Source organism: Pituophis catenifer, unplaced genomic scaffold, assembly GCF_029215685.1.
Source record: "Pituophis catenifer annectens isolate HBS135680 unplaced genomic scaffold, rPitCat1.0.hap2 SCAF_1, whole genome shotgun sequence".
NCBI lineage: Eukaryota > Metazoa > Chordata > Lepidosauria > Squamata > Colubridae > Pituophis > Pituophis catenifer.
The window spans coordinates 341,918,804-341,932,908 of record NW_027256881.1 but is presented as its reverse complement, the minus strand read 5'-3'; the positions used below and the strand labels follow the sequence as shown (position 1 = coordinate 341,932,908).

The following is a 14,105-nucleotide window of genomic DNA, read 5'->3' as shown; positions in this document are numbered from 1 at the left end:
CTCTCTCCCTCCCTCCCCCTCATTCTCTCCCTCCCTCCCTCTCTCCCTCCCTCCCTCTCTCTCTTTCTCTCTCCCTCCCTCCCCTTCTCTCTTTCTCTCTCTCCCTCCCCCTCTCATTCTCTCCCTCCCTCCCTCTCTCCCTCCCTCCCTCTCTCTCTTTCTCTCTCCCTCCCTCCCCCTCTCTCTTTCTCTCTCTCTCCCTCCCTCTCCCTTCCTTCCCCCTTTCTCTTTCTCTCCCTCCCTCTCTCTCCCTCCCCCCTCTTTCTTTCTCTCTCTCCCTCCCTCCCTCTCTCCCTCCCTCTCTCTCTCTCTCCCCCCTCCCTCCCTCCCCCTTCTCTCTCTTTCTCTCTCTTCCCCCCTCCCTCCCTCCCTCCCCCCTCTCATTTTCCACCTCATTTTGGAGGAGCTTGTGAATTCCTTTCAAATTCCTCAAATTCCTTGAGTTCAGGTTGTGGCGGGAGGTGGTGGATGGGGCAGTTATGGCTGCTCAGAGATATTTCTATCGCTCTGACAGCCCAGCCGCACCTGGCAGCTGTTCTCGTTTCCCAAGAGATTCCCTCCGCAGGTCCTTTCCTTCAGGCTGCATGAAAGCGTGGGAGGCTGCCGAGAGCGGGAGAAATGAATGTGGCGGGAAAGGAGGGGGAGTCTTCACACCCCACCCCTTGTCCAGCTCTCTGCCAAATAGGTATAAGCACCATACATCACCACTTCTCCCCTCCCCCCTTTTTGCTTTTCTTTCCTTTCTTTCTTCCCCTTTCCCCTTCTTCTTTCCCCTTTTCCTTTCCCCTTCTTTCCTTCTTTCTTTCCTTCCTTCCTTCCTTCCTCCCTCCCTTTCCCGTTCCTTCTTTCCTTCTTCTTTCTTTCCTTCCTTCCTCCCTGCCTCCCTTCCCCTTCTTTTCTTCCCTTCCTTCCTTCTTTCCTCCCTCCCTCCCTCTCTGTCTCTTTCTCTCTCTTGCTTTCTTCTCTCCCTCATTTTCTTCCTTCCTTCCTCCACCTCCTACTTTCCTGTTTCCTCCTTTCCTCCCATCTTCCTTTCTTCCTCCCTCCCTCCCTTTCCCTTCCCTTTCCCTTTCCCCTTCCTCTCTCCCTCCCTCCCTCTCTTTCTGTCTCTTTCTCTCTCTTGCTTTCTTCTCTCCCTCACTCACTTCCTTCCTTCCTTCCTTCCTCCGCCTCCTACTTTCCTGTTTCCTCCCTCCCATCTTCCTTCTTTCCTTCCTCCCTCCTTCCCTTTCCTTTTCCTTTCCGTTTCCCCTTCCTTCCTTCCTCCCTCCCTCCCTCTCTTTCTGTCTCTTTCTCTCTCTCTCGCTTTCTTCTCTCCCTCACTTCCTTCCTTCCTTCCTCCGCCTCCTACTTTCCTGTTTCCTCCCTCCCATCTTCCTTCTTTCCTTCCTCCCTCCCTTTCCTTTTCCTTTCCCTTTCCCTTTCCCTTTCCCTTTCCCCTTCCTTCCTTCCTTCCTCCCTCCCTCCCTCTTTCTGTCTCTTTCTCTCTCTCTCTCGCTTTCTTCTCTCCCTCACTTTCTTCCTTCCTTCATCCACCTCCTATTTTCCTGTTTCCTCACTCCCTTCCTCCCATCTTCCTTCCTTCCTTCCTTCCTTCCTTCCTTCCTTCCTTCCTTCCTTCCCTCCCACCCTCCCTCCCTCCCTCCCTCCCTCCCTCCCCATCAAATTGAATGAGAAACAACAGGGAGAAAATACAAATCAATCTTCCTGCAGGGCACCTTCAAAAAAAAAAAAAATCATCATTTCACCATCTCTCAGGCTACTCTTGTTTGGGCCCAGCTAAGAGGCTTCTTTTGCCCCGCCTGTTTTATAAAATTGTTCTGCTTCATGTGGTTTTTTTTTTTTCCCTCCCACCAGTTCAAAGCATTCTTGGCTTTTATTTTCCTTGGCACCAACGGAGGCTGCACATGGTTGAGTTCCCTTTTCTCTGTTGACACTGAGGGAAAGCAAGAAAGACAAAGCAAAAAACCTGCTCAGGCCTTTCACACATTCCCCAGAAGTGAAATCAGCCATCCATTGTCTGCTAGATCTCCAGATGTTCGAATTCAACTTCCAGAAGATCCCAAAGAATTCTAGAGATTTAAGATCCAACATCTAGGGAGGGTACCAGTTGGGAAGAGGCTGAATTTGATTATGAGATGTGTCCTTCTGCCTCTCTTAATCCCAGATAGCAAAATAACAAGAGTTGGAAGGGGCCTTAGAGGTCTTCTAGTCCAACCCCCTGCTCAGGCAGGAGACCCTACACCGTTTCAGACAAATGGTTGTCCTATCTCTTCTTAGAAGCCTCCAGTGTTGGAGCATCCACAATTTCTGGAGGCAAGTTCTTACTGTTAGGAAATTTCTCCTTATTTCTAGGTTGCTTCTCTCCTTGATTAGTTTCCATCCATTGCTAAGTGAGTATTGCTCCATTTTACGGTCTTCCTTGCCACAGGTGTTAAGTGAATCACTGCCGTTGTTAAGTAAGTAACGGTCGTTAAGTGAATCTGGCTTCCCTACTGGTCAAAAGGTCTCAAAAGGGGATCACATAACCCCTGGGACACTGCAACTGTCATAAAGATGAATCCGTTGATAAGAAGTGGATGGGTTTTGATCACGTGACCCCGGGGATGCCGCCGTAACGGTCGTTAAGTGTGAAAAACGGTCCTCGGCCACTTTTTTCAGTGCTGTTGTCACTTGGAACAGTCACTAAACAAATCAAGGACTACCTGTATGAAATTAGGTGTTCTCTAAAGCAGGGGTTTGCAACCGTGGCAATTTTAAGCCTGGCGGACTTCAACTCCCAGAATTCCCTAGCCAGCTAAACTAAGCTGGCTGGGGAATTCTGGGAGTTGAAGTCCGCCAGGCTTAAAGTCGCCAAGGTTGGAGACCCCTGCTCTAAAGACTCTTTGTCAGCTTTTCATTCTGCAATGGCTCAATCCAATCTTTTCTATTTTTAAAGCTCTGCCTCTAATTTTTGCAGCGGTTCCCTATTGTGCCAAATATCTCGGCAAAACTGAAGGCATGAAACCATTTTTTTCCCCTCCCTTCCAGGACCTTCCTTCTGAGCACGGGAGCCCACTGTGCACCTCTGCTGCCCAGCTCCTGCCCAGCCAAAGGGGCTTTACGAACAGTCCAGTCTCGCTGGCATCCAGCCGCAGCCCCACACCTCTCAAAGGCAAGGACCTGAATTTGGTAAGTGGAAAGGTGGTTATAACTCATGGACAAGTCTCTACGTGAATGGATAGCTGATTTATCTTTTAGCAATGGCGCTTAGATTTATATACTGCCCCCATGGTGTTTTACAGCCCTTTCTAAATGGTTTACAGAGTCAGCGTATTGTCCCCAACAATCTTGGTCCTCATTTAACCGACCTCGGAAGGATGGAAGGCTGAGTCAACCTTGAGCCGGTTAGGATCGAACTGATGCAGTGGTGGGTTTCGCCTGGTTCTTCCTGGTTCCGCCAAGCGGGTAGCAGTGACGTTATGACGTCACTGAACCGGTTCTGCCCCCCCGCCTCCCCCCCGTTATTCTTACTTACCTTTTATTTGGCCCCACCCCCAATCTATTGCTGCCTCCTGAGTCCCAGCTGATCGGCTAGAAGGAGAAAAACTGTTTAAACTCTTGCTGTGGGGCTTCAAAAGGCCGCCCTACAGCTGATCAGTGTTAAAAGGCAGTGTGGTGGTAGACCAATACCTCCAAAAACAAATGAGTAGACCGGTGCCTGCAAAAATAAATGAGTAGACTGGTGCCTGCAAAAATAAATGAGTAGACCAGTGCCTGCAAGAATAAATGGGTAGACCAGTGCCTCCAAAAATAAATGAGTAGACCGGTGCCTGCAAAAATAAATGGGTAGACCAGTGCCTCCAAAAATAAATGAGTAGACCGGTGCCTGCAAAAATAAATGGGTAGACCAGTGCCTCCAAAAATAAATGAGTAGACCGGTGCCTGCAAGAATAAATGGGTAGACCAGTGCCTCCAAAAATAAATGAGTAGACCGGTGCCTGCAAAAATAAATGGGTAGACCAGTGCCTCCAAAAATAAATGAGTAGACCGGTGCCTGCAAAAATAAATGGGTAGACCAGTGCCTCCAAAAATAAATGAGTAGACCGGTGCCTGCAAAAATAAATGGGTAGACCAGTGCCTCCAAAAATAAATGAGTAGACCGGTGCCTGCAAAAATAAATGGGTAGACCAGTGCCTCCAAAAATAAATGAGTAGACCGGTGCCTGCAAGAATAAATGGGTAGACCAGTGCCTCCAAAAATAAATGAGTAGACCGGTGCCTGCAAAAATAAATGGGTAGACCAGTGCCTCCAAAAATAAATGAGTAGACCGGTGCCTGCAAAAATAAATGGGTAGACCAGTGCCTCCAAAAATAAATGAGTAGACCGGTGCCTGCAAAAATAAATGGGTAGACCAGTGCCTCCAAAAATAAATGAGTAGACTGGTGCCTGCAAGAATAAATGGGTAGACCAGTGCCTCCAAAAATAAATGAGTAGACCGATGCCTGCAAAAATAAATGGGTAGACAAGTGCCTCCAAAAACAAATGAGTAGACCGGTACAGCTCTGCAAGCAGTTAAAAGCCTGGTAGACCAGTACCTCTGCTAAATCCTAAAGAATTGTCACATGACCATAAAGTCACACCCACAAAATAAGCCACGCCCACAGAACCGGTAGTAAAAAAATTTCGAACCCACCCCTGAACTGATGGCTGTGAGCAGAGATAGCCTGTAGCACTGCATTCTAATCACTGTGGAGAGAGTATGTGTGTGAGAGAGAGATAGAGAGGGAGGGAGAGAGAGAAGAGAGAGAGACGATAGACAGATTAAATGAAAGATGATAGATAGATAGATAGATAGATAGATAGATAGATAGATAGATAGATAGATTATCAGATATATATTGATGGTCGTGCTCATTTAGTTCTATGAGGAAGTTATTTGGTCAATACAGCTTCAGGTTCAAAAGGTTGTTTTTATTATTTACAAATATATATATGCATACGATAATGAACAGGGTGTCCTGTTGCATTTTTTTACCCTAACTGTATGACTCAGATGTTGAGAGGAGAGAGAAGTTCATGTGTTGTCTTGCTGAGAGATAGATGAGAGAGAGAGAGAAAAAAAGGAAGATATCCAAGTGGTTTCTAGGTAAAAGTCCAATAAGAGAGTTCATTGGCTGATATAGTCACATGTGATGTCTGTAAAGACTTAACCCCTTCTAGTCTCTGGTGCATCATATGCAGGCAATATCTGACATAGATAGATAGATAGATAGATAGATAGATAGATAGATAGATAGATGATAGATGATAGATGATAGATGATAGATGATAGATGATAGATGATAGATGATAGATGATAGAAATAGCACTTAGACATATACCACTTCACAGTGCTTTTTAACTTTTTCTAAGCGGTTTAGAGTCAGGCAATTGTCCCCAACAATCTGGGTCCTCATTTTACCAATGAAACGTCTTCAAAGAAAAACCGGGAAGTCCAGTTGCCTCCTGAAAAAGCACCTTTGGGACAACCGTGACCTGAGTGACTGAGAATCTCTACAGATTTTTAGTCCTTGACTCAGAGCCAGGGGTGAAATCCAGCAGGTTCTGGAGAACCGGTAGCGGAAATTTTGAGCAGTTTGGAGAGCCGGCAAATACCACCTCTGGCTGGTCCCAGAGTGGGTTGGGAATGGAGATTTTGCAGTATCCTTCCCCTGCCACGCCCACCAAGCCACGCCCGCAGAACCGGTAGTAAAAAAAAAATTTGGATTTCACCACTGCTCAGAACTATTCGTTTAGTGACCGTTCCAAGTTAACAATGGCGCTGAAAAAAGGGACTTATAACTCATTTTCACGGGACAGTTGCAGCATCCCTCTGGCCACAGGATCCAAATTGGCCCTGCTTGGCAACTGGCATGTATTTATGATGGTTGCACTGTTCCCTGGGTTGTGTGATCATCACCCTTTGTGACCTTCCCAGCTGGCTGCCGACAAGAAAAGTCAATGGCGGAGGCCAGAGTCACTTAAGGACCACGCGATCCACTTAACGACGGCAAGGAATCGCTTAAGAACTCTGGCAAAAAAAAAAAAAAGGCTGTAAAATGGTTGAAAGCTCACTTAATCATTGTCTAGCAATGGAAAATTTGGGCCCCGTTGTGGTCGTAACTCAAGGACTGCCTGTATCGCAAGGCAAAAAGATCTAAAAAGCAAACCACGTTGCGTTGGAGAATTACATCCAGACTGGTTTCCAACCTCCGTCTGCACAACTCCCTGGACGAATAAATCAGGTAGGATTGAGGTATTCTCAGCCTTGTCAAAAATCCAAACCCAGAAACTGGGGGAAAAAAAAGTGAATATTGCAGAGAAATGAAAAGGGGCAGCTGGCAAGACGGGGAGACCCAGACAAACAGACAGACAGACTGACAGACAGAGAACATCTGGGCTGGGAAGATGCTTTTGCAATTCTGTGGCTCTGGTGACACCGGTTGCTAGGCTCCCTCTCTGCCTGTTTTCCCTTTTTCTTCCCTCCCCTTCCCCTTTCCCCCCTTCGGCTCTGCTGGGCTTCCCGTGCCCCCTCCTCAAAAGCTGGGGAGCTCCGTTAATTAGCAGCCCACTGAGGGCTTTGAATTCCAGGGAGGATTTTAATGTATAATTAATTGCTATTAGGGCAGGCGTGCAGAAGGGAAGGGAGGGGAAAGGGGAGGGCTGGCCAAGGAATCTGTGTGTTATTTCGTGTGTGTCAGAGAGAGAGAGAGGGAGAAAGAGAGGGAGAGAAAGAGAGAGCGAAGAGAAAAAGTGGGAGAGAAAGAGAGAGTGAAGAGAAAGAGAGAGAGAGAGAGTGAAAGAGACAAAGAGAAAGAGAGACAGAAAGAGAGAGAAAGAGACAGACAGAAAGAGAGAGCGAAAGAGAGAGACAGAAAGAGAGATAGAGAGAAAGAGAGCAAGGTAGAGTGAGAGAAGAGAAAAAAGAGAGACAGAAAGAGACAGAGAGAGAGAGAAAGAGACAGAGAGAGGGAAAGAGATATGGGGAGAGAGAGAGAGAGGAAAAAGAAAAAGAGAGGAAAAAAGCTAGCGAGAGAAAGAGGGATATATTTGTAGAGAGAAAGAGAGTGGAAAGAGAGAGTGAAAGAGACAAAGAGAAAGAGAGAGAGAGAAAGAGAGAGAGAGATAAAGAGGGAGAGAGAAGAGAAAAAGAGAGAGACAGAAAGACAGAGAAAGAGAGAGAGAGAGACAGAGAGACAGAGAGACGGGGAGAGGGAGAGAGGAAAAGAGAGAGAAAAAGAGAGAAAGAGAGAGAGAAAAGCTAGAGAGAGAAAGAGGGATATATATATAGAGAGAGAGAGTGAAAGAGACAAAAAGAAAGAGAGACAGAAAGAGAGGCAGAAAGAGAGAGAAAGAGAAAGAGATAGAAAGAGAGGGAGAGAGAAGAGAAAAAAAGAGAGACAGAAAGAGACAGGGAGACGGAGAGACAGGGGGAGAGAGAGTGGGGAGGGAAGGGAGGGAGGGAGGGAGGGAGGGAGGGAGAGAGAGAGAGAGAGAGAGAGAGAGAGAGAGAGAGAGAGAGAGAGAGAGAGAGAGAGAGAGAACCAGAGTATCAGACCATCTGAGCTGGCTTGGGGACTAAAAGGGAAAAAAACCAGGAGAAAGTGGGGATCAATTTTGCAGCCCGGTTCCTCTCCCTTCCCCCTTAATTTCTTATTTTGTAGCCTGGGAGAACCCCTCTCTCCTTTCCAAGGTTGCTCACCCCTCCTCCCCTCTTTCTTGATGGGTACAAACAGTGTCAAAGATTCAGTCGCTTTATTGCCTTCTAGCTTCTATCGCTATTCAACTATTCAGCGGAAAAAAAAGTGGGGGGGGGAGAAGGGTGGAATGTGTAGGGAGGAAACGGAATGCCAAGACTTCGTTCACGGACCGTGAGGGCCTCCAAAAACGCCAAGGTCACCCCTGCAGGTGCTCGACGGAGAAATGGACTGTCGTCCCCATAATGACAACAAAAAAGTGTTATAATTGGACCATGTGAACACCAGAGGAGGGCTTGCTTGGGGTCCTCGAATCTGGCTCGAAGCTCCTCCAGGAAGGCGTCAACATTCCAGGGGCCAGCTGATTATTGGAACTACCAATTTGCCTGAACCGGTCCAAACCGGCAGCAGCCCACCACTGCACATATGTAATATATCCACAGAGAAACAACACAGTCTAGTTGGGATGTATACATGTCCATGGTGAGAAAAAGGAATCCTGTGAGTTTTCCAGATGGATGGCCTAGGGAGCAAAGCTGTTACAGAATCTGGTAATCCTGCTCGAAATACTTTGAAACCTCCTCCCAGAACGGAGCAACAGAAACAGATAGACCGAAAGGTGGGTGTGTGGGGGTCTCTCACAACACTTTGAGCTCTAAGCACATCGTGCTTATAAGCAGCATCCTGAATAACGGGAAGCGAGCTTTCTATAATCTTCTCCGTTGTCCTCACCACTCTCTGTATGGACTTTCTACCTGAGGCGCGGCTGCCACCAAACCAAACAGTGATGCAGTTTGTTAAAACGCTCTCAATCGTACCTCTGTAAAAAGTGGCCAGGACAGAAAGAGAAAGATGTGCTCTCCTCAATCCGAAGGTGAAGGCAATATTTAGAGTGGGAAGCCCCACGAAACCAGAAGACGACTGCAGAGCTTCTTGGTCTTCACCCGCTCGCAAGTTTATTTATTTATTTTATTTTACTTCAAATTTATATACCGCCCTTCTCCCTGGGGACTCAGGGCGGTGTACAGCCAGATAAAAACACATAATACAAACATTAAGAACAGATTAAAAGGAAATATCTCAATTTGGCCCAAAATTTAAAAGACATACGAATTTAAAATCATTTAAAAGGATTTGTTAGGCCAGCCCGGCTTGTTGGAAAAAGTAAGTTTTAAGGGCACGGCGGAAGGCACGGAGGTCTTGGATTCTCCTTATCTCTGGGGGCAGCTGATTCCAGAGGGTGGGAGCCCGCACAGAGAAGGCCCTCCCCCTGGGGGTCACCAGCCTGCATTGCTTGGCTGATGGCACCCCGAGGAGGCCCTCTCTGTGGGAGCGCATGGGTCGATGGGAGGTCGTCGGTGGCAGAAGGCGGTCTCGAAGATAACTAGGTCCTATGCCATGGAGCGCTTTAAAGTGGTAACCAACACCTTGAAGCGCACCCGGAAGACCACTGGGAGCCAGTGCAGCTCGCGCAGGAGCGGTGTTATGCGGGAGCGCCATGTAGCTCCCGTAATTACCCGCGCGGCTGCATTCTGGACCAGAGTTCATTCCCGTTCACAAAAAGCAACAGCCCATCACTGAGCTACTAAAAATGGGAAGAAGAGGGATAAAGCCCAAACCGACCAGCTTCTTAATTGGACTATGAAATGTCAAGCGGCTTTCAAAAAGCTGAAACGATTCTTTGTGGAGGAACCGACCCTTAAGCACCCTCAAACCCAGAGGAGCCCTTTGTAATACAGGCTGACACTGGTGATGTAGCGGTGGGGACCAGCTGGTTCGCACCGGTTCAGGCAAACCGATTGTTAAATTAGCCCCCTCCCCCCTGGCTATCAATGGCAATGGCGAAATGGGCAACGGAGGTGACCGGCGTGAGGGAAGGAGAAGGCCGCTTTCCCTCTTTCTTCTCCCTGCTCCTCCTCCTTCCCTCGTGACGGCTGCTCTGTTTCCTGTATCTCCATTGCAACGCAGCGCCCAGGATCCACTTTGATAGCGGGGTGGGGGGGCGGGCTTTTAAATGTTACAACCAGTTCACCCAGGGTCAGGTTGGCCGTCGTGGTGGAGCTGGAAGACGGGGATGGCCCACGCTTCCCATGACAGCCAACCTGACCCGGGCCGAATCGGTTGTTAAATTATTTGAATCCCACCACTGCAGGGGTGGTATTCACTTACCTTCGCTACGGTTCGCAAATGTGAGCCCACGCGCCACCTCCGCACATGCGCAGGGCAGGGGTGGGTTCTTCTTAACTTTACTACTGGTTTGCAATGGGGCCGCACGTGTGCTCTCTCTTCGCTTGTGCACGCTGTTCTGCGCAAGCACAGAAGCTTCTGCGTAAGCACAGAAGCTTCTGCGTAAGCACAGAAGCTTCTGCGCATGCACAGAAGCGTTTTGATGATGTCAGGGTCAGTGGGCGGAGCCTCCCGCTGGTTTTACTACTGGTTCTATAGAACCGGTGCAAACCGGGGGCAACCCACCACTGGCGCAGGGGCCTTCCACGCATGCACAGAGCGTCAAAACCTTGGATAAATGGGATGTGATTACATCAGTTATTTTGCCGCTCTTATCGCGTCATCAGATAACCGCCCAGCCGCCCTGTTTAGGGTGACCCGCTCCCTCCTCCATCTGGGAGCGCGGGAGGACCCCTTGCAGGGCCGAGCTGAGGATTTTGTACAGTATCTGGATGATAAAATAACTCAGATTCGGGAAGACTTGGCCGCCGACTGGGTTAGTTCAGACGAGATGACTGAGGCAGGCCTTGAGAGTGTTATCTGGGAGGAGTTCGATCCTGTGGCTCCCGAGGACATGGACAGGATCTTGGGGTGGCTGAACGCAACCACATGTTTATTGGACCCGTGTCCCTCCTGGTTGGTGCTGGCTTCCCGGGAGGTTACACGAGGCTGGCTCCAGGGGATTATTAACGCTTCTTTGAGTGAGGGTGTCCTGCCGCCTGCCTTGAAAGAGGCGGTGGTGAGGCCTCTCCTCAAGAAGCCATCCCTGGATCCGGCTGTTTTGGCTAACTATCGTCCAGTCTCCAACCTTCGCTTTATTGCGAAGGTTGTTGAGAGTGTGGTGGCGCGACAGCTTCCCCGGTACCTGGATGAAGCTGTCTATCTGGATCCACTCCAGTCTGGCTTCAGACCTGGGTACAGCACGGAAACGGCATTGGTCGCATTGGTGGATGATCTCTGGAGGGCCCGGGATAGGGGTTCTTCCTCTATCCTGGTCCTATTAGACCTCTCAGCGGCTTTTGATACCATCGACCATGGTATCATGTTGCTCCGGCTGGAGGGACTGGGAGTGGGGGGCACCGTTTTGCGGTGGTTCTCCTCCTATCTCTCCGACCGGTCGCAATCCGTGTTGACAGGGGGGCAGCGGTCGACCCCAAGGCGCCTTGTTTGTGGGGTGCCGCAAGGGTCGGTCCTCTCGCCCCTCCTGTTCAACATTTATGTGAAGCCGCTGGGTGAGATCATCCGTGGTTTTGGGGTGGAGTTCCATCAGTACGCTGATGATACTCAGCTGTACATTTCCACCCCAGACCATCCCAATGATGCCTTGGAAGTGATGTCCCAGTGCCTGGAGGCCGTGCGGGTCTGGATGGGGAGAAACAGGCTTCGACTCAACCCTTCCAAGACTGAGTGGCTGTGGCTGCCGGCGTCCCGGTATAGCCAGCTGATGCCATCGCTGGTTATTGGGGGCGAATCATTGGCCCCCACGGAGAGGGCCCGCAACTTGGGTGTCCTCCTGGATGCGCGGCTGTCTTTAGAAGGGCATATGACAGCCGTGGCCAGGGGGGCTTTTTGTCAGGTTCGCCTGATACGCCAGTTGCGCCCCTTTCTGGACCGGGACTCCCTACGCACGGTCACTCAAGCACTCGTCACTTCTCGTCTGGACTATTGTAACGCTCTCTACATGGGGCTCCCCTTGGGGTACACCCGGAGGCTCCAACTGGTGCAGAATGCGGCTGCGCGGGGGATTATGGGAGCGACGGGGCGCTCCCATGTGACTCCTCTCCTGCGCGAGCTGCATTGGCTTCCGGTGGACTTCCGGGTGCGCTTCAAGGTGTTGGTGATCACCTTTAAAGCGCTCCATGGCTTAGGGCCAGGGTACTTACGGGACCGCCTTCTGCCACCAATAGCCTCCCACCGGCCGGTTCGCTCCCACAGAGAGGGCCTCCTCAGGGTGCCATCGGCCAGACAATGCCGGCTGACGACCCCCAGGAGGAGAGCCTTCTCTGTGGTGGCACCTACCCTATGGAACAATCTACCCCCAGAGATACGAGTGATCTCCGACCTTCGGATTTTTCGTCGGGCCCTAAAAACTCATTTTTTCCAGTTAGCCGGTCTGTCTTGATTTTAGGGTTAGTTTTTAAAATTTTAATATTGATTTTAATTGACAAGTTTTAAATTATGGGCCAAATTATAAATTATTTTAACTTTATTTTTAAACTGTGATGTTTTGTATAGATGTTTCTATCTTGGCTGTTCACCGCCCTGAGTCCGAAAGGAGAAGGGCGGTATAGAAATTTGAATAAATAAATAAATAAATAAATAAATCTGGGCGGGTGGGTGGAGCCACCCGCAGCTGCCTCTACCAGTTTGTTCGAACCAGATAGAACCGGCTGAATACCATCATTACACCTCTGGGGCCATCCTGCTCCAGTGGAATGCGGAAGGGGAAGCTCTAACCCTGCGCTTACTACACCTCTCGGAAGCTGATTGATACTGAAAGACGTTGAGCGGTGGGCGCTGCTGACCTGGAGGCACTTTTGAGAGGGCAGCACAGGGATCAAATACGCACTCAGAGCCGCATCCCCGCTGTGCAGATTCGATCGATGGCTGCTGGCAAGATTGCAGCAGTTGTAAACCTTGGGAGCGGTGGGAAAATAGAGCGGCGTCGATTGGGCTGCCTAACCCATCAGTCCCAGCCAAGACAAGGAGGCAAAGATGGGATTGGGAATAAATTTCCCCTGAATTAAAAAAAACAGTCCTGCGGTGCGGGACCAACAGAATGGGGTTCGATAGAAGGAATGTAGACTGTGGGGTGTTTCCTCTTTTCAAGGCATGTTTCTCCCCAATCTGGCACTCTAGACTTCAGGTCCCATCATTCCCAGCCTGGTTCTAATCTATCCAGGGTGCAGCAGGTGGCAGGAGGACTATAAAAATCAGCGGTTCAGCTAGCCAGTTCCTTAGTCAGCATCGATGATGGACTTCAACTCCCAGAATTCCTCAGCCAGCATTTGTAAACTTCAATTCCCAGCATTCCTTAGCCAGCATTTGTGGACTTCAGCTTCCAGATTTCTCCAGTCAACGTGTGGACTTCAACTCCCAGAATCCCCCAGCTAGCATTGCGGAAAATTGAAATCCACACTTCAACGGATTGCCAAATTTGGAAAACATGATCGCTGAGGAATTCTGGGAGTTGAAGTCCACGTGGTGACTGGGGAATTCTGGAAGGTGAAGTCCAAAAATGTGGGCTAAGGAATGCTGGGAGTTGAAGTCCATAAATGCAGGCTGGGAAATTCTGGGATTTCAAATCCACAAATGCTGGCTGGGGAATTCTGGGGGTCAAAGTCCCCAAGTCCTGTTCCCAAAAGTGACAATAAAATAATTCAATCAGGATAGAAAGGTAAGACACCCCCCTCCATAATCTGTCCCATTCAGGTAGACTATCATAGATCCTGGAAGTTCCATCAAACGAACTGATAAAACCTTTGGCGCACTTCAGTATTTAAATTAACCCTTTCTTTCCAGAATGAAACCAATCCAGCTCCTTGCAAATCAGCCAGCTTGTCTCCAGTCTCCGAAATACTCACTCCCCGGCCCGGCTCGAGTTACGTGCCACAGATTGCAAAACCATCCACCACCGATGTTATCAGTGAGTCATTGATTTAATTTCTCGCTTTCTGCTTCAGTAATTTCTGCCGGTCTCTGTATATCAATCTTGCTGTTTGCCAAGGTCATCGGAATAAGGATGGCATTTGCTGTACCCTGAGCTGGGTAAATTTTAGGGTGGGTGGGATGGGCCCAGTGGTGGGATTCAGCCGGTTCGGGCTGGTTCGGGAGACCCGGTTGTTAAATTGCTGGCTGGCCCGGCACCAGCCTTTCCAGGAGTCCCCACGTGCCCTGTTTTTGCTCCCAGGAGGCTGCAGGAAGGCCTACTAGGCCCAAAACGAGGGACGGGGGAGCGGGGCGATCCCCCCGCAGCCCATTTTTGCTCCCAGGGGGGTGCCTGGCACACCCCCTGGCTCCGCCCACCATGACCACGCCCACTCAGCCGGTCATTAGTGCAGAGAAACAGTTGTTAAATTATTTGAATCCCACCACTGAATGGGCCTCCCTCCCCATTGCTCCCTCCCCCAAAATGCTTCCTCCTTCTAGCCACTGGTGGTG

The 14,105-nt window shown here is 49.6% G+C and overlaps 1 protein-coding gene across 2 annotated transcripts in view; it reads left to right on the top strand.

Moving 5' to 3' along the window:
- Window positions 1-14,105, top strand: part of TLE2 (TLE family member 2, transcriptional corepressor) — a 60,627-nt gene that overhangs the window by 33,679 nt on the left and 12,843 nt on the right. For both annotated transcript variants that reach the window (XM_070944452.1, XM_070944460.1), the window contains 2 exons: window positions 3,031-3,171; window positions 13,467-13,590. In XM_070944452.1, coding sequence (XP_070800553.1) covers window positions 3,031-3,171; window positions 13,467-13,590 — 265 coding nt within the window. The remainder of the gene's footprint in view (window positions 1-3,030; window positions 3,172-13,466; window positions 13,591-14,105) is intronic.